The sequence below is a fragment of the Notechis scutatus genome, chromosome 3 (assembly GCF_049901735.1).
Source record: "Notechis scutatus isolate UNSWTSFEM ecotype Mainland chromosome 3, rNotScu1.2, whole genome shotgun sequence".
Lineage (NCBI taxonomy): Eukaryota > Metazoa > Chordata > Lepidosauria > Squamata > Elapidae > Notechis > Notechis scutatus.
The window spans coordinates 63,432,960-63,457,532 of NC_142011.1; the positions used below are offsets into that span (position 1 = coordinate 63,432,960).

General features: G+C 37.4%; 2 protein-coding genes across 3 annotated transcripts in view; one reads left to right on the forward strand and one right to left on the reverse strand.

The window, feature by feature from the left end:
* The first annotated feature begins 1,435 nt into the window (after positions 1-1,435).
* On the forward strand, positions 1,436-11,809 carry GPX7 (glutathione peroxidase 7). Of its 2 annotated transcripts, XM_087960270.1 has the most exons (4): positions 1,436-1,480; positions 1,556-1,689; positions 8,273-8,534; positions 9,380-11,809. In XM_087960270.1, the coding sequence occupies exons 2-4, from the start codon at positions 1,558-1,560 to the stop codon at positions 9,541-9,543; spliced, it is 558 nt and encodes a 185-aa protein (XP_087816396.1). In that variant the 5' UTR covers positions 1,436-1,480; positions 1,556-1,557; the 3' UTR covers positions 9,544-11,809. The 2 variants fall into 2 exon arrangements, with proteins under 2 accessions (XP_087816396.1, XP_026521450.1); XM_026665665.2 differs by having other exon boundaries at positions 1,448-1,689.
* Positions 11,810-13,825: 2,016 nt separating this feature from the next.
* Positions 13,826-24,573, reverse strand: part of SLC26A8 (solute carrier family 26 member 8) — a 42,550-nt gene continuing 31,802 nt past the window's right edge. Inside the window, exons 13-19 of the mRNA XM_087960278.1 lie at positions 23,846-23,915; positions 21,893-21,985; positions 21,678-21,812; positions 19,134-19,460; positions 16,472-16,526; positions 16,142-16,335; positions 13,826-14,136 (exon numbers count right to left, since the gene is read on the reverse strand). Coding sequence (XP_087816404.1) covers positions 13,876-14,136; positions 16,142-16,335; positions 16,472-16,526; positions 19,134-19,460; positions 21,678-21,812; positions 21,893-21,985; positions 23,846-23,915 — 1,135 coding nt within the window. The 3' untranslated portion in view covers positions 13,826-13,875. The remainder of the gene's footprint in view (positions 14,137-16,141; positions 16,336-16,471; positions 16,527-19,133; positions 19,461-21,677; positions 21,813-21,892; positions 21,986-23,845; positions 23,916-24,573) is intronic.

Consider the following 24,573-nt stretch of genomic DNA (forward strand, 5'->3'; position numbering starts at 1 on the left):
ATTAAAAATACATATTGAAATCACCACTGGATATTGTAGTCAATTACACTTCCAGCCTCATCTACTCTGCAATATTGTTATATAGAAAAAGATGGAAAGAAGTATTTATACTTCACCCATTTCTTAAAAGAAATATAGATAAAACCATATTAAATAGATTGGTGATCATTTAACATAATACTACTGATCTTTAGAGTAGCTGGATTTTAAGGACTTATCTTCCTTTTTTGTTTAAAATACAAACTTGATGTGAAAGAAACAGAAAATCAGGAAGAAAATATGCAGGAGAAAAATGGAAGAGAAACCAGATAAATATTTGCCCATCTACTATTTCCTTTAAGGTTGTCACAGTAACTGAATCTGAAAAACTTTACAACTGCTGCACTTCATCCCACTGGCTACTACCAGTATTAGACATTCATCCTAAAGATAAATGAAAACTTGTCTTCCAATGTAAATCTCAGGCAGAATCTAGAGAACTGCTGATGATCATTACGACACTAGTTGACTCTGAACATCATGTAAATATGCAACTCATCATGTTGGCGGAGAATTGGTTAGATAATCTCTGAACTGAGAATCTTACTGAAATTTGAATTAGTTCTTTATATTGATCAAAAGAATGTATTTCATAATATAGTATGACTTTTATTTGCATTTAAATTGGTGACAGAAAAGTCTGGGGCATTTCTCTAATCCTTTTGACTAAAGCACATAGCAAAAGCGGAACAAAAACCAGAGACATACATTTCCATGGAAATGCAGGAAGAAACAAAGAATAACAAAAATAGTAATATTGCATTGTGCAATACTGTCCAGTTTTGCTTGGCTGGATTTAAAGTTAGACATACACTCAATAGGCATGTATTAATTTATGTCCAATACATTGCAATGGATCTTTTCTAAATATAAAGGTTTTTGCTTTTGTTAAGCCTATTCTGAACCTGCAGATTTATGTGAATGTATGAATCAATGAAGTAGCAGAGATATTCCATTTATTTTATTTCTTATTAATTAGCATCAATCCTTGATGGTTAAAGTGAACTGGATATAATGTTATATAAGACAGGCACCTAGTGTTTGAAAGTATAGGACTACTGTCTCAGGATGATAAACCATGGTTTGGCTGATCATGGCCTGTATCAATTTAGCTGAAAATCATAAAGCAAAGTTTCTAAGGAACTCTCCCATCTTTGTTCAACACTTTTGCTCAATAACGAGTGCTGAACACTCAATTGCTTCTACAGCATTTCATGCATTTTCAACTAATATTGTGAAAGAAATGCTTTGCGAGGAATTTTGCATTTTTTTCCTTTACAACGTCCAGGTCCTTGACAGACGAACTTCTCGTTCGAGAAGATTGAATCCGTTACCTTTATAGAAAAACTTCCTTTATTTATTCCTTCATTCCTTCATTCCAGCCGTAGCTTCCTTCCCGCAATGCTTTGCGGTAGGGAGGACGTCAATTGAAAGCTGTGCGGTATGTTAGATCCCGAGGACACCGCGGAGCCCAAAATTGGTTCTTCCTTCCCAAAAATTTTTCTTCTCCCTCTAGCCATGCTGATCGTCGTAGGAGCCCTGCTGTTCTTGGTCTTTTCCGCCTCGGAACAGAAAGAGGACAATTTTTACTCGTTTAAAGTGGTCAACATCAGGGGTAAACTAGTCTCCCTGGACAAATACAGAGGCTCGGTAAGTCTGCGGAGGAGAGAGAGCCACCTATCTGCCGCCACCAACTAACCAGCAAGTCATCTCGGCATGCCTGCATGACGGACGGGGAAAAAGGAAGAAGGCGCACTGATCTGGCTGGGAGGGTTTGCGGGATGGATGCCCTTGATGGGGCTCCCGGTTGTCTGCGACTTTGCGCCTACGGTTCTGTAACGCCGTATTAAAAAAAAAAAGTTTACAGTCGGATCTTTCCCCTCTTCTTCTTCTGCCTATGGTGCGCGGAGTTTGCTTTTTGTGCACAGACGATCCCGCGTCTACGTGGCAGGCGGGCTGAACTCCCTGCTTAATATGAGCATGTTTCTGAATAAGCGAGATAAAGGCGTGGGTTTGGGATCTACTCGTAATGGTGTTGTTTTTTTTTAATGATTTACCAAACGACTCTGCAAACCATTTGCCGCCTTTAATACAACACAAACGGTTGATTAACCGGGATGGAGGAAGACAGAATAGGTATCATCCTACAAAGACCGCTCCAACATCGGAGTCGGATTCCTTAAACAAAACAAAAGATAATAAAGTATTAAAATTCACTTGAGTTTTAACATTGGATGTTTCTGTCATGTAGAAAGTTAGTCTGAAGAAAATTCAGATAAAGTAAATCATTTAGAATTAATATTTTAGAACTCAGAAATTGAACTTGATGGTCTGTTTCTAGAGATGCGAACTTAACTAAAGGTTCAGAGGTTTTTATCATATAGCAGGTAAGAAACATATCTGATACATATAATTATTAAAAAGCACATGAGATAAAACCTTCTGTCTGAAAACTATTTAACATACTGAACGTCTAGTGAGAGATTTAAGAGTAATATGGAAAGCACAAATATTTCATTTGAAATGGTATCACTTGTAATGAATTGCATAGAGAAGCATGGTTCCAAATGCAGGCAGATATGTAAGTAATCCTGTATAGTTTACCATAATGCATACTGATCTATATTAAAATTTATTCATTATTGCTTGCTGAAGCTCTTAATTACTGATATAAACTGGTGATGATAATATCTTTATTTAAAATCTGAAACCAGATAGGTAAATAAATATTCCAATGCCTTAATTTTAATTTTTTTTAATAAATAAATTTTATTGATTTTACAATTAAAACAAACCAACAACACATACACAAATGAAAGAAAAGAAAAAAAGGAGAAGAAAATAGAAAAAATAGAAAACAATTAAAAAACATTCTCATCTTCTACAGTATGTAATTTTAATTTTAAATTGAGACCTAATTAAGAACTTAATTAGGACAGTGCATATAAATCCTATTGTAACTCATTAAAAGTAAATTTACTGTAAGAGTAAATCAAATCAGGATGCTGTTTTTCCCTTCCTTCCTTCCTTCCTTTCCCCCATACACACATGTGCACACATGTGCACACACACACACATTAAGAAGTTCCTATGGAGAAAAAAATAGTGACAATGAGATGCTTTTGGGTACTAATTTTGGGTGCTTTGGGAAACTCACAGAAAGAACATTGTACTATATCTTGGCAATCTACAAATAAAAATCTTTTATCCAGACATTGATGCATACAGATACAAAACTTGGATGCTCTGATATAAAACTGGTTCTTTATTCTAACCAAGATTAAGCATTCAGCTCTTGCTGGTTATGAAAAATGCATTGGGACAGGATTCACTACTTTCCAAATATATTCCAAAGTATTTTCCTATTTATCATTTAGACAATTTTTATTTTATCAGCTCCCTAGTAGATTTCTTTGTCTAGCTAGGTAGTAAAATGAATGATCTTGGTTGGTCTCAGCTAAGCACTATAGCATATTTTTATTTTATTTATACCCTTTATTATTTTTATAAACAACTCAAGGCAGTGAATGTACTGTATCTAATGCTCCTTCCTCCTCTTATCTTTCCCACAACAGAACTGTATGTGTAAATAGTGTAAATATATTCTCAGGAGTCTTCTCCAACTCCAATTCAAATATATCAACACTTTTTCTATCTTCTTCAGTGTTGTTCTTCCATATTGTCAAAAGGAAAACCATTGATCTAATCTTCGTAGCTATAGACATATTCCCACATCTGAATATATTTCCAAGGTCTTCACTGCTCTTTTATTTAGCAAATAGTCTGTGGGGTATTAACTGCTAGTTTGTTTACTCTGTCTTGAAGCCTTTTAGGATCAACCTAAAGTATTTTCATTGTCAACAAAGGTTACGTGTACTTTAATAGACTTCTTTAGAATATTTGGTTTATGCCATTATACTTTTTACATTTCTCACCATCCAGGAGGATAACATTTACAAACACTTGTAATGAATTTGTTATATCACATACAGTATTTCTTCTAAAGTGTGCAAAGTAGCATTAACCACAGTCAATCCTTAGTTTTATCCTCACAAGACCTACAAGTTACCCACTGAACTGCAAAGTACTTGGCTAAGCCTCCCAGAAAGCAGCTTCCTAGTATTAATATAGTTATTCCATTTTTTCTTCCATAAAGAAGAAATACAAAAATTATGCCAAAATTATCATTTTTTCATAAAGTCATTAGTATAATCAGCAATTGCCTAATGAAACCATCTCTGAAAGAGATCAGTGGTTCAAAAAAATGTGAAAAATAAAAATAAACAAATATTTGAAAGTATGCTTAAAAGTGTTCGTGTCTGTGTGTAATCATTTCAAAGCTACTTCCAAAATAGAATTCCATATCTGATACCAGCTACTATATTTTCCAATATTATATGCTCTGATAATTTCTTCCAGTTTTATCATAGATCTACAGAGATAATTCAAGTGATCCGAATGCTTGGTAATATAGCCAGTTTGAGCTAGTGGTTAAGACAGCAAGCTAGAAAGCGAGAGACTGAAAGTTCAAATCTCACCTTGGCCATGAAAACCAGCTTAGTGACCTTGGACTAGTCAGTCTCAGCCCAACTCACCTCTCAGGGTTGTTGTGGGGAAAATAGGAGCAGGAAAGTGTGTTGGATATCTTTGCCACCTTGAGTTATTTATAAAATTAATAAAGATGGAAAATAAATAAATTCACTGAATGTAGCAAATTCGTTGCTATGCATATATAGTATAGTACTTATATAGTACTACTATGTATGTCTAGTACTCTATCTATCTAACTTACATGCTCCACATCTCTCCAAAAGCTACTCTTATAGTATTTTGTTTCATTATCAACTTGTTTTGATGCACACATTTAATGTACCACTTCCAAGATGTTGGAAGTAAAATGCAGGAGGAGTTATAGGGTCCACTAGATGGCAAACGTGATTCACATTCAGTTTTCCTGAGTTGAGCGTACTGTATTTATAACAGTTTGATTCTCAGCTGTTACCTTACATGTAAGGGCTAAGCTCTCCACAATCTAGTATTCTCAAGGAATCATGGGATGACAAATCCCATTATTTCTTGTCAGCACAGTTGTTGTCTTTCTCAGATTAAAAGAAAAGAATTAAAATATAGAGACAATTCTACATTCAAAATTTGATAGCTTATTAAAGCATAGATTTTCCATATTTATCATCCAGTACAGTAGCTGGTCCTTAACAAGCTCTGGTTAGCCATACAGCAACCTTCCTAATCCAGGTAGTCATTGATTTAATGACCACAATTGAACCCAACATCGCTGTTGCTAAGTGAAACATTCGTTAAGTGAATGTCACATTTTATGACTTTTCTTGCCACAGCTATTAAATGAATCACTGTAGTTGTTAAATTAGTAACACAGTTGTTAAGTGAATCTGGCTTCCCCATTGACTTTGCTTGTCAGAAAGTTGCAAAATGGGATCACATGATCCTGGGGCATTGCAACTGTCATAAGTATGAGCCAGTTGCCAAGCATCTGAATTTTGATCATGTGTCCATGGGGATTCTGCAGTGGTCCTGTGAAAAAAAGTCAGAAATCACTTTTTTCACTGCCGTTGTAACTTTGAATGGTCAGTAGATGAACTGTTGTAAGTCGAAGACTACATGTATCTGGCAGAGTTATCCCCGGCATGCTGAATTGGGAACAATTCATTAGCACACAAGAATCCAGGAACTTCTGATAAGGAATCTTTCTTGCAGAGCAGGGGTGTCAAACTTGCATCGTCACAGCATCATCATGTGTATCATGACCTTTTTCCCCCCTTCGCTAAACCAGGCGTGGGTGTGGCCAGCACGTGATGCATGTGGCCCATGAGCCACAAGTTTAACAGCCCGATTGTAGAGGAAGGCATTACAAAAGAATCCAACTTCATTTTATCTAAAACAGTTTCATAAAATTCAATGACTCATAAATTCAACCTTTCTCTCACCCAAACTTTGCTACTTACTGCACAGCCTGATTTTTTGAGCAAAATGTCTGGTTTTTGTCTGTCTTTTCTTTGCTAATGACCAAATCTGACATCAGGTGATTTTCCTTTGGCCATGTGAAAAATAATTACAATAATATATCTGAAAAACAGATGGCTGAAGAAGGTTGTTATTTGATATATTAAAGCCATTCAAATATAGACTTAATGGCAAAATGGAATTCTTATTTACTTGTGTCTGACTATAAATAAAGTTGTTATTGCTGTTGTAGGTTTTGGTATTACCTCTAGTTAGATTAGTAGTTAAAAGCTTCAGTGGTCATTTGGAAAAGCACAGTAAAACACTAATGATTCTAGCATAGAAAATGTTCTGTCTCCCCTCACAACCTCTATGGCATATGAAATTCATCACAGGTAATTAATTGCACGATGCAGTTGTATATAAAAATGTAGTTGTCCCCTGATTATATGTTTCAATGAAACCTTACACTGAACAGAAATTGACACCACCTTTACATTACATAAAGTTAAATATTCACCTACCTGCAAATTTGATTACATAATTAGAATTTAAGCGCAGTTGTTTATACGATCAACATTTAAAGGGGGGGACAATAAATATGGCAATTACAGCTGACAGTACTTTTAGCACCTCCTTTGATACAAAAGAAATTGTCCTGGAATCAATCTTTTTATCTTTTTTAATGTTTTCCCTATTCTTCCTTTCAGAACTCCTTTCAATTTCTCTCATATCTCAGAATACCAGGCAGGGTTGTTTTGTGGGGAGAAAAGGATAATGTCTGGAATAGATAGATAGATAGATGGATGGATGGATAGATAGATAGATAGATAGATAGATAGATAGATGATAGATAGATAGATAGATAGATAGATAGATAGATAGATAGATAGATAGATAGATAGATGATTTTTCAAAAGGCACAGCCCTAGTGACTTTTAAAAAGCTGAATAGCTTTAAAAAATCCATGTTTCATTTTATGGATTGCAGTGGCATACCAAATTATAGGGGTGACAAGATAGCAGTGTTCCAAAACTTGAGGGGCTGCCACACGGAAGTCAGGGGTCAATCTATTCTCCAAAGAATAGGCAGGACAAGAAGCAATGGATGAAAACTAATCAAGGAGAGAACCAGCCTAGGATAAGGAGAAATTTCCTGGCAGTTAGAACAATTAATTAGTGGAATGAGTTTTTTTCCAGATGTTGTGGGTGCTGCAACGCTGGAGATTTTTAAGAACAGATTGGACAAACATTTGCCTGAAATGGTATAGGGTTTCCTACTTGAGCAAGGAAGGTTGGACTAGAAGTCTTCCGAAGTCCCTTCCAACTCTGTTATTCTGTTATTATCTACTCAGATATGATTCTTCATTACCTACCTATTACAGAATTTTGAACAATTTGCAACCATTTTTCACTGTTGCCCTATTAAAATATCTATTTATTTAAAAATTTATCACCAATACACCAAAATGTGATCACAACAAATCATGGGCATCCATGAAAGGTCAAAAAATATCAAGATGGCAATCACAAGCATGTAAAACCCGGCCCCTCTTATGCATATGTGTAATCTATTTCTATCACATACACATTCAAGGAGGCAAGGCAGTAATATTTTTTCTCTCCTCCACCAATGCCTCTGATTTCCATACAGGTATCCTCAGCTTAACTTCAAGAATAAAACTGGATTGTACAGTAAAAGATTTATCAGACGACTGCACATTTTATAAGACATTTGTCCACAGACCAATGGCTAATGTGTTCTATTAGTGAAGAGAGGGGAAAAATAATTGCAAACATACCTAATTTCAAACTGACATGGGTCTCAAAAGGATTTAGTTATTTACTTTATCAGTGTGTATGTATTATTATTTTTTCTTCTGTTCAATTGTATCTCAGACTGCCTGGACAAGTTCATGCAGTTTTCTTGGCAAGGTTTTTCAGAAGTGGTTTGCCATTGTCTCCTTAGGGCTGAAAGAAAGTAACTGGCCCAAGGTCACCCAGCTGGCTTTGTGCCTAAGATGCGATTTAAAGTCATGGTCTCCTGGTTTCTAACTGATGCCTTGACCACTGCACCAACTGTCTACCCATATATGTATTATATTAATTATGAAAGCAAAGTCTAAAAGCAAAATATTCTTCTCAAAATGCTCCATTTCTGAAAATGGGATATATAGGAAGTAAAGCATGCTATACTTCTGAAAGTAAAATGCAGGATGTATTATAACTTGTACTTTTGTTATTCCTTCCATTAGGTATCATTAGTTGTCAATGTTGCAAGTGAATGTGGGTATACCGACAGTCACTACAAAGCCTTACAACAGTTGCAGAGAGAGATTGGTTCTTATCATTTTAATGTGCTAGCATTTCCCTGCAATCAGTTTGGACAGCAAGAACCCAACAGTAATAATGAAATTGAGAGGTTTGTCCAACAAACATATAGTGTTACATTTCCTATGTTCAGCAAGATAGCAGTGAAGGGCATCGGAGCAAATCCAGCCTTTAAATTTTTAATTGGTGAGTATTAAAATAGATTGAAACAGCTGAAAATACTAACTTTATTGTTATTCCCTATAAACTGTAGACGGGTTTATGATCGCTATCAGTGATAGCTTACTTTTGAGAGATTCAGGGATTACCATGAATTCAACAATAATTTCTTTGCTTCTTTTAAGTTTATATAGTAAAATAAATTGATGTTTTGATTTGTTTTGGTTACTACTTTTAGTAGGATTTCAGCAAAATTTAGTTACCTTATACTTTACCTCATAGTTACCATATTCCTGAATTGCATGTAACTCAATATAATGTGCCTTGAAAAAACTATAGCAAGCACAAATCTTTTTCAAAGCATTTGTTATTGCTTTAATATGAGAGAGAGAGAGAGAGAGAGAGAGAGAGAGAGAGAGAGAGAGAGAGAGAGAGAGAGAAGGGAAAAAGAAAATAAAAAAAATGAGGTGCAAGGGAGAGAAATAGAGAAAAGGGATAAGGGATTAAAGAAAAATATGCCTATTGGTCATGTTTGCTAGTGATGGTGGAAATTGTAATCCAATACATCTAAAGATTACCAATTGGAAACAAAATGATTTTAATTTAAAAAATAATTAAATGTGTGATCAATGCAGTTGTAAGGTTCTTTTTGCCGAAATGTTCCATTTTGTTGAAGCATTTGAGCATTAAGCACTTTTTTCTTCCAAACCAAAAATGAACTCTTGTAAGATCTGGGTTAATCTTTATTTCTATAATATTTAATATTAGTTTTCCTTTGGATATTCTTATTTAATCTTACATGTATTTTAAGGCTGCAAATATGCAAATTATAGATGATTAAAATCTCTGATATTTAAACTTTTTTTATGTAGAATCCACTGGAAAAGAGCCAACTTGGAACTTCTGGAAATATCTGGTAGATCCAGATGGGAAAGTGGTAAATGCTTGGGACTCTACTGTCACTGTTGAGGAAATAAAACCTTACATCATCGAACTTGTGAGGCAGCTCATTCTGAAGAAAAAAATGGAACTCTGATTATTTTTTTAAAGCACACACATTTTTGTATTTGTTTTTGGATCATTGTTGTAGGTCTTCATATTGCTCACAGATAAATACATTTAGATTACCTGAGCTACCTTCCATTCCATAAATATAAGTATTTGTTTCTTGCATAGTACCTTTTCTAAGTAATCATACAGAAACTAATACCCAAAAGGAAAGTGAAAGGCCAGGTTTTATTTATTTTTCTTACAAGTCACTTATTGATTTTAGTGAGATGAAATGCTATCTATGTAGGATTTCTAGGCAGCAAAATTCAGTTCAGACAGAATTCCCTAGTTACTCCTCGACTTATGACTGCAATGGAACCCAAAATTTCAGTTGCTAAACAAAACAGTTAAGTGAGTTGTGCTCCATTTTATGACCTTTTGCCACAATTGTTAAATGAATCATTGCAGTCATTAAGTGAATCGTGGTTATTAGGTGAATCTGGTTTTCCCCATTGAGGTGCTTTTGTGGGAAGCCAGCTGGGAAGGTTACAGATGGTGATCACATGACACCCTAACATTGCAACCATCATAAATAGATGCCAGCAGTCATGCTCATGTGACCATGGGGATGCTGAAACAGTCGTAAGTGTGAAACCAGTCATAAGTCATTTTTTTCAGTGCTGTTGTAACTTTGAACAAGTCACTAAACGAATGGTTGTTAGTCAAGGAGTACTGTAAACTTATTGATGGTAAGATTTATCATGAACATTATCACGATCATGAACAATGATAATGTTCATAATGATAATGATAATCTACATTATCTTGAGAATTATTTATAAAACAGAAGCCGGAACAGAAAAACTTAATCTTAGCCTGGCAGCAACATAAAAGCAATGATTATGCTAGAAAAATATAGTATAGCTAGTCCTTGACATACAAGAGTTCATTTACTGTTTACAGTTACAATGCTAGTGAAAAAAGTAATTTATAACCAGTTTTCACCCTTATGACCGTTGTAGCATCCCCATGGTCACGTAATCAATATTCTGATGTTTGGCAACTGACTTATTTATGATGGTGCCATGCCCCTGTTAGAATCTGATTCAGGGGAGGCCGAGCAGCTGACAGGGAGTGGGAATGTGGCTCCTTTGGCTGTGGAAGAAACTGGGGAAGGGCAAAGTCCCGCTGGGCAGAGCAGGGGAGAGGTAGAGCAAGGCAGAGGGAATTCAGAGGAAGACCCAGGTCCATCTCCCCTTCATCCTAGGACATGCAGGGAGGAACGGCGAAGGAAGCAATGTGAGTTGCGTGGCTTATGGGGGAGGAAAGGGCCCTGATTCCCTTCATTAGCTACAGCTGGGAACACAGTGTTAAAAGGGGAAGCTGTGTATAGCAAGTTGTTCTCCACTTAAAGACTGTTCCTGAGACAGTTTTTCTCCAGCCAAAGTTAACCTGGACTTTGGGAGCAAAGTTGGAGATAATAAAGGGACTCTCCTTGCTTATTTAACTGTGTTGCCTTTGTGCCACACCCCGGGTCATCACAGATGGTTGCGGTATCCCGGGGTCATGTAATCACCTTTTATGACCCTCTGGCAAGCACAGTCAATAGGGAAGCCAGATTCACTTAACAACTGTGTTACTAACTTAGCAACTGCAGTGATTCATTTAACAACTGTGGCAAGAAAGATCATAAGATAGGACAAAACTCACTTAACAATTGTCTCACTTAACAGAAATTTTAGATTCAAATAAGTCAAGAACTACCTGTATGCATCCACATAAAGTTATTGAAAATTTCACTCACCCATGTATTCCTGAAAATAAGAACTTCTCAAGAATGTGTGTATGGAGTTTCATTCAACTTTAGATTGCTCCAGAAGTATATTAATATTGTAGTTTTCTCATTCCTTTCCCTTTTGTAATTGTGATTTGCTATAGGAGATTGTGAGGTATCCATAATAGCATATGTGATATGTGGACAGAAGTTGCTAATAAGGATGAATTGATAAAAATAATCTATCTCATTATCTGAATCAAAGGTTCTTTTTTATGAATGAAGAAAGACTGTTGAATCCATACCATTTAATAGTTGTTTTTACTCCCAAATAGCACTGAAAAGATGCCTTAGAGAAGCACTGATTTATATAAATATAACTTTAATTATTGCGTGAAATCATCCACACTTTTCTTCCATAGCAATGTTACTAAAATTAAGTAACTTTATTTGGAAAGGGACCAACTCTGTTTCTAACACTGTGAAGACTTGGAAATTTTCAATGATTGAACAATAATAAAAAGTAGTTCTCATAAAATTGAGACCTGTGTTTGTGAGCTTCCATGGACAGAAAAAATCTACCATTAAAAAGTAAATAAGTGACAATGGTCCATTAAATACTCTTTTTAAGAAATGTGTTTAAAAATCTTGGCAGTGTTTCTCATATTAAACTGAAAGAATGAATGATACCCCTGGAATAATCCTACAGGCACAATTGTCAGGTAATGCATACAACAATCACAACATAATAAAAAATGAGACAGAGAAATCATTTACTGTATTTTGTTAAATGTGCTTTCAGAAAGCTTTGAAATACACCTGTGATGTTCAATAAACTCTCAACAAGGAATTACTAGATATATAATCCTTGTATGGTTCTCCAAAAGTATAATACTAAGTGGTAGCCAATGTCCTACAGGAATTGTTTCTTAAATACTGGTAGTTTTCATATTGTTTCATATATTTTTCATTTTAATTGAGATGCAGAAAATGGGATATGATATGTGCAATAAAAGAATTGTCACCTTTATATTCAGCAGAGCCTAGTTCATATAATACCCTAAGCCATAGCTTAATTAACCATGGATTAGTAAATAAGCAATTATCTAGAATCACACACAAATAAAAATTCCTATTTTATATAATTAGTTTTCACAAATCTCCAGATTCACATTGCAAAGTTATTTCTCAAACCATAAGCCAGCAGAAGAGTATGTCAGTATTACATTTTGTACCAGTGGCCATACCTTATCCTAATACAGTCAAAATGCTAGTGATTGATGCTGGCCTGACCATTTTAATGTGAAACCAAAGGAAATTGATTGGTGGCTTGTCCTGTCTTTGCTTTCTCTCACTCTAAGTGTCATCTACTAGTAGAAAACAATAATCAAGACCCCTAAAATATGTAGATCAGGGTTGGGTGATTGTATATTGGTGCATGGAATGTATTCAATGATCGGTCAAGTTGTCTTACCATCAGTTTTGTTATTTGTGCTTGTGTTGATTCCGTTATTTCTGAACACATATATTCTTCTGGAAGAGCACTAAACCATGTCCAATAAAAGCCTGGAATGAAGCAGGAGGGAATAACTGATAACATGTGAACTTCAGTCTTGTCTAGCGCTGCAAGGTAATGGCAGTGCAAACAGCAAATCTATTTTTTTTTCTGCAGTTAGCAGCACCAGGAAGGATTTTTTTGTGGATAGCTTTAGAGTTGGACTGTAGAGTAGCCACGCTACACTGCCTTCCATCACCAAAGTAATAAAAACAGTAAAGTTATAGCTGTGTGAGTCCCTTTGTTTGCTGAAGCAGCAGAAAATCTGTAATGTCTTCAGTGAGTCAGTGGACTTCCTTGTACAGTTGATTGGCCAATATAAGAACAGTAAGTGGATCGATGGTCCAATCCAGCAGGGTAATGTTTACATTCTTAACAGCAATACACACATGGAAGAACACAGCTCTCTTTCCCAGTTAAATCAACCTTCTGTATAGCACAATACTAGTCACGTTCCAAAGAATGCTAAACATGTGCTTATAAGGTGCTCACATAAAATTTTGCAATAGCTTTGGAAAGTGTTAAATAGGTATTATGCATACTTATCTGAATCTGAAAGTAAAATGTAATATTCCTTTAAGCTGACCTAACTGTAGTGCTTTGGAGAATAATCAAATTTGCTTATCAGACACCAGAAATTTAAACTTGGAATCTAAAATATGGCAGCATTTATTCATCCAAAATGTATTATTTAAAGTATTAAAACTTCAAACCATATGCAGTTAAGTAAGAAATTTCTTTTGGGAAGCTAGAAAACCTACACAGTAAAAAGAAACTCCTGGGAATTAATAAATTAATAAAAAATGATTTTCATATTTACAGCTTTATAGTACATTTCATTGCCTAATCAAAATGTTCTTTTAAAAGAAAATATATATTCTCTCAATGAATTTATTGGTTATATGAATGTTGCATCATTTTGCAATAATATCAACAAAAAAGGAGCTAATGATTTAACCTAGGATATTACTCCCAGGGGACATAGTCCAGATTAACTGTGTTATATTTTTGTTATTGTTTATTTAGCTAATTTGAATAGATCTCATAATTTACATATCTCTGGAATAATTCCACTTTCCTTCCCATTCTTGATCATCTTCATTGTCCTCAAGGCGAGATGTTTCAATAGGGTGATGAGACATACCCTCTAGGTCACTCTGGAGAGAAAATGTGCGGAAAAGATCAGATATGGGCTCCTCAATGTAGGTTTCACTGTGAACAGTTTTGGGTGTGGGGGCGTCTCTGATTCCAGTGGACTGCTGAGTCCTCTCCGATCGCTTACTTCTCCCAGAGTGGTAACTTCTTATGTCCTAAAATGTACACAAATGAAGAAAGGTTACAGGAACTGGGCATGGCTAGTCTAGTGAAGAGAAGGACCAGGGGAGACATGATAGCGGTCTTCCAATATTTGAGGGGCTGCCACAGGGAGGAAGGGATCAAGCTTTTTTCTAAAGCGCCTGTAGGCCAGACAAGGAATAATGGATGAAAACTGAATAAGGTGAGGTTTAACCGGGAAATAAGGAGAAACTTTCTGAGAGTGAGAACAATCAATCAATGGAACACCTTGCCCTCGGAAGTTGTCAGAGCATCATCACTTGAGATTTTCAAGAAGAGATTGGACTGCCATTTGTCAGAAATGGTGTAGGGTCTCCCGCTTGGGTGGGGGGTTGGACTGGATGACCTACAAGGTCCCTTCCAACTCTTGATTATCTGTTATCTGTTACACAAATATATAATGCCTACATATACAGAAATTCTCACATATGCATGCATACACTCTCACATATCCATTTTTCTTATCCACCAAACTGAATATTACCAGGATCTTACATATGCAAATTACAAGAGCCTTTGCCATGATTCCAGAAAAATAAAGGATTAATTTAGCAAAGTTAAAATAATTAGTTCAATCTAGTTAAGACAGAAATCAACATTTAAAGGGAAGGACACTATTCATTTAGCCCAAAGTGGCAATCGGTGTTCTTAGTTACTTAAAAATAAATATCAAAGCCTTCAGCTGAACTAGAAGGCCATCACTATGAGGAAAAGTATAAAGTCAATGGTTCAATTATGCTTGAGAAAGTTTACATGAAAAGTGCCCATGGTGCTTTTTCAAGAGGCAACTGGACTTTCTGATTTTTCTTTAAAGACATTTCGCTTCTCATCTAAGAAGTTTCTTCAGCTCTGACTGGATTCCCCACCATCCAGTCACAGCAGAAACAGCTTCTTGGATGAGAAGCAAAATGTCTTCAAATAAAAACCAGGAAGTCCAGTTGCCTCTTGAAAAAGCACCTTTGGGACAGCCATGACCCGGATGACCTCCATAGATATTTACATGAAAAGTTTCTCCTATGCTACTCCCATGCAATATGAATCCTGCGTTTGTTCTGTACATAGATAAAATCGGAAAAGTGGGAAAGGCAATGCTTTGCAATATATGTATCACAACACAGTAATGTTCCTTCTTGCCCTCATCCTCGATGTTTTCAGTTCAGCACAGCAGCTATAAAGAGAAACTATTTAGCTGTATTCATGTAGATGCTCTACACAATAGCCTCCAACCTTTTTGGCACCAGGAACCCATTTCATGGAAGACCATTTTTACATGGACTGGGAGAAGGGAACGGTTTCAGTTTCGTTCACTTGCCCATTGCTCACCTCCAGCTGTGTGGCCCAGTTTCTAACAGGCCACAGACTGGAACCGGTTTATGGCCTGGAGGTTGTGGACTGCTGCTCTAGAAGTATTAAATAATCAGGCTTGTATACTATACATGGATGTCTCTTTACTGCATAAGTGTTTCCCTGAATGTGCAACCCTCAGATTGAGGCTGGCAAAATCGGCAGATTGACAGAATCGGCACAAGCACTCCTGCTCTGTACATTTAGCTGAACAGGGAGCATCTCAGCTGTGTTGAAATCCATGGAAGATTCTGGTTGGAGAATTTTTATTGGCTTTTCTTAGGCGCATTGAGTTTTTCCTAGGAACACAACGGAGTGTCACGCTGGACTGGCAGCAGGAGGATAAGCACTATAATAATCATCACTGACATATTTAATCTAGGGATAGAGAGAACCTTGAAAAAGATTATGTCAATGACAAGGAAGAAATCTGAATCATGAAGCATGTAGCAGAACAATATAAGTGCTCAGCAGAATCCCAGGGATGAACTAAAAAGAATTGCAAATCATCTTTGCTGGGAGTACTTTAGAATGCCCCTTGTAGTTATAATACAGCAATATTTCATTGGCTGAAACGAAGGCTTTCCAGTGTTAATCATGTCGGTACATTTATCATGAACCTCCATTGAAGTATACCTGTTCATCATTTAATTGCATTTCTGCCATCACGTCCTCAGGAGCTGGATTTTGGGTTTCCACTGGAACCATCTCTTCCAATAGGCTTGGCTCCACAGCAAAGAGTATTGCATCATGCAGAGTAGGAAAGAACCGGGCTTTAGTAACACATTGGTCAAAGAAATCATGCCTTTCAAAAGTTTTTATCACAGTGGCTGTGAGATAAAAAGGCAGAAATATTACATGCGGTTGTATGATTATTATTTTTTTTAAAGAAAGCTTTATTTATTTTATGGTTCATGCTATAGCCCACAATTGTTGCATATAGATAATTACTATGTCTATACTCACGATGACAAGTAGCTATCAGGACTGAGATTCCAATGTTCTGAAAGACATGACAGAGCTATAAAGGAAGCCATTATGTGATAATTAGTAATAATTTCACTTTCAGAGGTTGAAACAGTTCAATAAAAGAGCTTCTTCAAGATGCTTCATAGGGACCAGCATTCTGCTATAATCACTGCTATAATTCCAAACCAGCATAGCCCTATGGCTAGGATTTGGATAGCTAAATGTATTTCTATTGTGGTGAATCTAGTTTTCTTTTGCAGATTATCAGCCCAAAAATCTGGTGGAGTTTAGTTATGCCCTTTATACTTGGGAGAGTTATATAAATTCTTATACCTCTTTGGTAAACAACGTCATATAAGAGATGTCCAGAAATAATGCATGTATCTTACATATCTAAGGCAAATATGTTTTTGCTGTAACTTTGTTCACTTGGCAAATATATCTCAGAATATCTTATCTCATAATAACAGAACAACCCCTCATATTAAATCATTAACATTTATTGATAGTAAGATACAACAGTTGATTACTAAATATCCAAATCTTCTGACAGTTCAAATAGAAGTAGGTAGTGTATGGGTGAAGTGCTGAATATGTTTGTTTAACATTATTTAACATTAACAAACAGACAATAGGAATTCTTTACAAGTTGACAGTACGACTTTAAAAAGAAAATCTATTTTTTATGAAAACATGAGGCAGATCTGTGTGGCCTAGGTGACTGGCTTCATAACCAGTCTAGATAATAGAAGGAATTGGATGTTCCTGTGTTTGATTTCCTGCAGCGCATTGGGTTACTGATACTGTTGGTGGATTAACCAAAGCATAGTGTCCTGATTCTAGTGTCTTGTTCACTGAGGTAGATAAGACCCAGTCAAGGTCATATATTTTTCTAACCAAAAAGGAATCAATATAGATCCATCCGGGACTAGCTAATCAAATTATGCATTAGGTACACAACTGTACTCATATTTGGACAGACTGTACCGAGTGCTTCCTGCATAAAATGTATCACTTTTTTTGCTTTATGCTGACATGGATATTACTGTCAGAATTTTATACTCTGTGTGATATCTAAACATGAGAATTCATTCCACCGTGGGGCTTCTGTTTGGTAGAGAAAAATAAACCAATCCTTTCATGCTTCTCTTTTATTTATTTTATGATCAAATTACATGATCAGTATCACCAGACTACCTATAGCATTTCAAAATGTGTGCTCTTTAAAACGTTATGCTTATAAATTAGATGTCACAAGGTTTTGGGAAAGTATCAATTTTGTATATATCTGGAAAACCACATTATTCATCCAGTTTCTTCAACCCTGTTTTAACTGAGATTCATAATACATTATTTCAAAACACTGAATGCATATTTAACTAACTATTAGACCACATATTTTTAAAAAGAAACCTTCAAATCTGGATGGCTAAATATAAGTAGATGGAGCATCTTTTTACTACTAGAAAAATAATATATAGATGAAGGAACTGTAAAAAATAAATATACTAATTATATTTGATTGTGCTGCTTGCATTTATTTATTTATTTATTTATTTATTTATTTAAATAAATAAATAAATAAATAAATAAAAAAATTTATTGGCCACTCCATCTTATCACAGAGTTACTCTGGGTGGCTAACAGTCATAAAAATGTATTTATACAGTATATTAAAACATATATAAATTAAATTAAAGCTAAATATTAAAATCAGATGACACATGGGATGGATGTGAATAGTGTGGAGGGAGGTGGGATCTGTTATTACTTGATCAACCACCTCCACTCTGCTGTTCTCCCATTGGGGCCCCAAGCCAGCTGGCAGAGCTAGGCCTTGAGGCCCTTACAAAACCTTGAGGTTCTTGCTTGTAGTTGATCTTGCCTATTAGATATCCACTTATAAATTCCAGAGTCTGTCACATAATTAATTAATTAATTCATACATACATACATACATACATACATACTTACATACATACACTAAATCAATGAGTGGTTTGGTGGCCTAGAGGTAGACCTCTTGCCTCACAACCAGGAGGCTGTGCGTATGATTCTAGATAGAGGCAGGTATTTCTCTCTGGGAAGAATGAGAATTTATCTGCTGAATGAAATCCTGCATTGGCGACAGGAAGGCCACCTGTCCAGTAAACACTCTGCTCCAGTGGTGGTATGCTACCGGTTCGGCTTGGTTCTGCCGAGCCGGTAGCGGCGATGAGCAGCGGAGACCAAACTGGTTTTCTCTCGCTGTTGGGCCTGCCCGCCTGCCCAGGCTCCCATACTCACCTTTATCTTCTGCTTTTGAAGCGCAGCTGCTTTGTGCGGCACAGAAGAGTGCCGTACGGCAGCTGCTGAAGCTACCGGGAGAGTGCAGGCTCGCAGGAGGTGAATTGGAACACCTTTGCGCCTGCACAAACTCCTCTGTGCTTGCGCAAACTGTGTGTTTGGGGCGGACGTGGATGCAAAGTGTGTGCACGCATGCAAACGGTGCTCACCGAACCGGTGGTAAAAGTTTTTGAATCCCACCACTGCTCTGCTCCATCCAGTTGCCCAGACTCCACCCCACAAGGGATTATAGGGTCAAAAAAGGAGATGATGATATATATACTAAATCAAAATTTTAGATTAATACAATTCTAAAACAATACAAGAGACTTACCTCCCGTAATAAACAAGAAGCTTGTAAATCAACAAAGTGCACCATGCTAAAGTCTAAAACAATAGTGTGAATCCTATGCATTGCATACTCTGAGTCAAGTGTATACAACTGAGTTGTAGACCTTGTTAAACGACGGTCTGATGAAAACCACATATTATCCAGATCCTCCTTCCTCTTTGCATAGCTATATGGCCTTTCTCTTGGTGGAGATTGGGAGTATTGTACATCAGAAGGGTTTCTTGTCCAACGTACCAAGGCCAAAGAAGAAGCAGAGAATGTTTCATTAGCAATAGGAACTCGCTTTAGAAGTTTCTCTCTATAGGGTATCTAGAATTTAAGAAAGATAAGAGATTCTAGAACAGAATGGGGGTGACACTGAAAATTATAAAGTACTTCCTATTGTTCTTTATAGACTCATCATTTTCATATACTTAAACTTTGGGCCACTCTTAATTTAATGTCATATTTGTCATTTCACTTAATAAGAGTTCTCGGAGTTCTCCCTTAGATATTGGAAAAGGGGCCTTAATTTTGGGGAGGAAATCTAACATCAGAATTCCCTCTTGCTTACTTATCGCCAAGAAAAATGTGGAATGGTAAGGGATAAAATAGGAAGGATTAAGGATTATATGAAATCTTTCCAGTCCTCTGTCATGTTCCTGATTGGAGAAAAAATTTACAGGAGCCATTGAGTGATCCATACAAATTCCATTCTTCTGGGAAATAATTCTTAGAAGTGGCAGGGGAGGCATTCTGCCTGCTGGTCCTTCCCTGCCAGGTATCTAGAGTTATGACCTTCCTTTCACATTCTACATACCATACCATGGTATAGTGAGTAGATTTATTTTGGAGTTCATTAGCAAAATCACACTTTAGGCAATGTATAAATTATTCTATGGAGGCTAAATTCTGCCATTCAGGCCTTTGACCTCAATCCTAATGCCCTACTAGTGGACTGTCAGTGGTCCTGGCCTCCAGCTACTGGTACCAGGTTAGTCTGTAATAAGGCCTTCCTCATCCATGATTTGAATGTCAATAAAAGAGCCAACCTGGTTTATATTACATCATCTTGTGCACCATTTGTGGATTGGCAGGCCCTGCTTACAGATTTCAGACTTCACCTGCTCATTCAACTGCTTAAAGTTATTCATGGGCTAGTCATTTCCAGAATGGGCTACTGCAGTGTACTCTATATGGGACTGCCTTTGAAGAGTATCCAAAAGCTTCAGTTGGTATAGAATGAAGTGCCAGGGACAATTATTGCACTCCAAGAATAACACATCTCATACCTCTGTCTCATGAGCAGCATTAGTTGCCAGTTTGCTTCCAGATCCAAATGAAGGTGCTAGTTTTAAACTTTAAAGCCCTTCATGGCATGGGACTGGACTATCTGAGGAATGACATCTCCCCAGTTATATCTGCCTACCCCATCAGACCTGGCAGAGAAGGACTACTCATCAGTTCAGGGGTGAAATTCAAAATTTTCCCCTATCGGCTCTGTGGGCGTGGCTTGGTATACTTGGTATAATAGTAATAGCAACCAGAGGCGATTTTTTACCAATTCAAATCGTCCCTACTACCTCTCCAGAGATGGGCCGAGGTGGTTTAATTTCACCCCTGCATCAGCTAGAGACCTACATTTAGTGAGTCCCAGGAGATGAGCCTTCCCTGCTGTTGCACTCACCTTATGGTTGTTCTCTCCAAGATTAAATTAGATTAGCTCCATCCCTTTTGACATTCTATAAGTCTCTAAAGACCTGGCTATGTTATTAGGTTTAGGGTACCCAGGCAAATGGAGATATGGTTAGATGGCTCTATCGCTAAGGTGACCATTTTTATCCACTCTCTTTGTTTAAAGTTTGTATATTTGTTTTCATAATATTTATCTTTTAATGTGGATTGTTACACTTTTTACACCTCTTGTTCTTATATTTGTATTATTTGAGAGTTATACACCTCCCATAGTCACTTTTTGTGACATGAGCTGCTATACACGTTTGATTAATAAATAAAGAAAACCAATATTTTACAGCCTATTGCTGTAGGCTGTCAGTGTAAAAAAGTGGAAAACATTTTCCTAAGTGTTGTTTGTCTAAGAATAAGAAAGGTTTTGAGTAAACATGTCAGAGGTAGTATTCAGCAGGTTCTGACCAGTTTCCGATAGCAGAAAATTTGAGTAGTTCAGAAAACCGGCAAATACCACCTCTGACTGGCCCCAACCCCATCTATTCTCTGCATCCCGAGTGCCAGCTGATCGGCTGGATCTTCTTTTGTTGCCCTGCAAAAAGAGAAGGAGCTGGAAAGCAGGTTAGTGGGGAAGGAATGAGGATTTTGCAGTAACCTTCCCCCAGGAGTGGGGAGGGAATGGAGATTTTACAGTATCCTTCCCGTCATGCCTACCAAGCCATGCCTACCAAGCCACACCCACCAAGCCACGCCATGCCCACAGAACCAGTAGTAAATTTTTTTGAATCCCACCACTGAAACATGTGCAGGCATACACAGATAATAAAAGAAATTCATAATAAAAGAAATTCATCTGACCCTGGGTATCGGCTCAGGTGGGTCACAAATACAGGCGCAGTTTAAGTCTTTGCTCTGTCCTTTAACACTGGACATACTGACTGAGATCAAGGCTCGCATCTCATTTTCATCCAGAGGCACTGCCTTCATATTCATCTGAAACAGAAAGAAGGTTAGACTTCAGTTTTTAGATGTGCATAGCTTCTAAATTACTTTATTGGGAGAGGATAATTTACCTTTTTCAAAATGTACTTTTTGAAATGTTTCATGTTTGCAAATGAGATAGAAGCACAGCACTGGAATATTTTCACACCCTGAATTTCTATGGCCTAAAAAGCAAACAAAATGAACCTCTTTAGATGCGGAGCCTTTTCAAAATGTTACCACATGGTATGGAATTTTTTGGAATTCCAATCAAGAGTATATGTTCTCAAACCATTATATCTGATTATTGAACATAATGGATTTCCCCTAAACATCATGCTATTATCTCCTTCTTGCAGATACAAGAGGATAATTTGGCTAAAGATGGGTGCATCCATATACAATCCACACAAATGCACAGACACATAAACTCTCTTGTCCCTGCTAGGGAAAAAACAACAATGAAACTATGAAGTGCTGACTCTAGAAATCCTCTAGTAGGATTTTATTATAGATAGATAACGTTTTAACAAGTATCTAAAAAGGTATTTTAAGTTTTAAGCACATAACTATTTTAGCAGTTTTCTTGCAATAATTTGCTAATGAAATATCAATAGCACTTATATACTACTTCACAGTGCTTTACAGCAGGGGTCCCCAACCACCGGTCCGCGGACCAGTACCGGTCCGTGGAACAAGTTCTACCGGGCGCTGGCTTGCTGGCGCCGCCATCTTTTTGATGAAAAAGTGCTTCCGGTGAGCTTTTCGGGTAGAAAGCTCACCGGAAGCACGTTTTCATCAAAAGATGGCGGCGTCAATGCTCGGTGAGCTTTTCCGGTAGAAAGCCATTTCTACCCGGAAAAGCTCACCGGAGCGCATACGCCGCCATCTTTTTTGATGAAAACATGCTTCGGTGAGGTCACCGGAAGCACTTTTCATCAAAAAGATGGCGGCGCCAGCTGATGCCGGTACCGGGCGCGGCGAAAAAGGTTGGGGATCACTGCTTTTACAGCCCTCTCTAAGTGGTTTACAGAGTCAGCCTGTTGCCCCCTGGGGGGGGGGGGGGGGGGGGGGGGGGGGGGGGGGGGGGGGGGGGGGGGGGGGGGGGGGGGGGGGGGGGGGGGGGGGGGGGGGGGGGGGGGGGGGGGGGGGGGGGGGGGGGGGGGGGGGGGGGGGGGGGGGGGGGGGGGGGGGGGGGGGGGGGGGGGGGGGGGGGGGGGGGGGGGGGGGGGGGGGGGGGGGGGGGGGGGGGGGGGTGGCGGACCCAACAATCTGGGTCCTCATTTTACTGACCTCGGAAGGATGGAAGGATGATGAACCTTGAGCCTTGAGATGGCAGTTTGTATAGAAATCAATTTTCACTTTTAACATAATCTAGTACCAGGTACTTTTAGGCACATAAAGCAGCATTTAGACAATGCATAAATTGACATTAATAAAATATATTTTCATGGCTGATATTAGGTTAAGAAGTTGATGGGAAGTTGTGCACATTACAACCATTAATTATAGTCTGTTATGTTTTTCAGTATGGTAGTCAGGATGCCAATGATTTTGCTTTATGAAAAGTGATACTTCTTTAACAATCATAATCCTGATAATTACATATAATGCCCTAACAAAATAGGAGTCAGGCCTCAGTTAGTGGCTACAAAATCTCAACTTAACTTGATGGACTTACATGAATAGCAGAGCTGGAATGCAGAGAATATACACAAACATCTGTCATAAATGAACATTATGAGCTTTGGAGATAAGAGGAAATCAAAGTCTTGACTTCAAATCGTACAAAAGGTTTAAAATGCACCTGGATATAGTAAATTCTAAGCTACTCTTCCTTCTCACTCAGAGGCTGTCAACTATTATTATGTGTATCATTTCATGAAATGCAGGTAAAAATAGTTTCTAATAATGTTCATCACTGTCTCAGGGTGAGCCTGACACAATCATTTCTGAAATTAATTTATCTGGACCTGTCGCTGTTGGTATGGTGGTAATGGAAAAGGATTATAGCAAAAAAGGTATATATTTTATCTCCCTCTTACCTCACTGTAGTCAGAGAAACTGCGATAAATGTTGGTATTTGGAATCTGACCCAACATCACCATCTTCATTCTGAAACAAGGGTATATATATTGGATCTACTTTCTCCTTAGAAATATAATAAAACCAATGGATCAAAATTTTCCAACCTATCTCACCCTAGACATATGTCTGAAATATTTTTCTTAGAGAAAAACATAAACATAACAAAACGTTGGGTAGGTAGTCCTCAATTTACAACTGATCATTTATGACTGTTTGAAGTTCAGACAGTGATGGAATGGATGCATTATCGCCTGTAAACAATCTCCAGCCCTCATAAATGGCTGTGCTGCCCGCGCCCCAATAATGTGATCACATGTCGGGAGGGTCAGCATTACAATCCTCCCGACGTGTGGTGATGCGACTGCTACTCACAATGCTTTATGATGGTTTCCAGCAAAAAAAAAAAAATGCCCACAACCATCACAAAAAAGACTGGAAAATTACTTTTGGTCAATTTACAACTTACGACCAGCTTTCTGGATATGATTGTAAGTCAAGGACTACCTGTATCTGTTTTGGAACACACAGATGTTCATTAGGACTATATTTTAATGAGAAATCTACTTATTTACCAACAGAGCCAGATTTCTAGGTGTAAAAAGGAACATATTGGAAAAAGAAAATATAGGGAAAGTACAGGAAGGCAGCATTCATCAGTTAAAGGAGTCACTTATTACCACTTCGA

What these genes read in the sequence shown, in the direction of transcription:
- GPX7 (XM_026665665.2), top strand. Translation starts at nt 1,483, where the DNA reads ATGTTAGATCCCGAGGACACCGCGGAGCCCAAAATTGGTTCTTCCTTC. An exon ending in TGGACAAATACAGAGGCTCG is followed by an intron (nt 1,690 to 8,272) that starts GTAAGTCTGCGG and finishes TCCTTCCATTAG; the next exon opens with GTATCATTAGTTGTCAATGT. An exon ending in AGCCTTTAAATTTTTAATTG is followed by an intron (nt 8,535 to 9,379) that starts GTGAGTATTAAA and finishes TTTTTTATGTAG; the next exon opens with AATCCACTGGAAAAGAGCCA.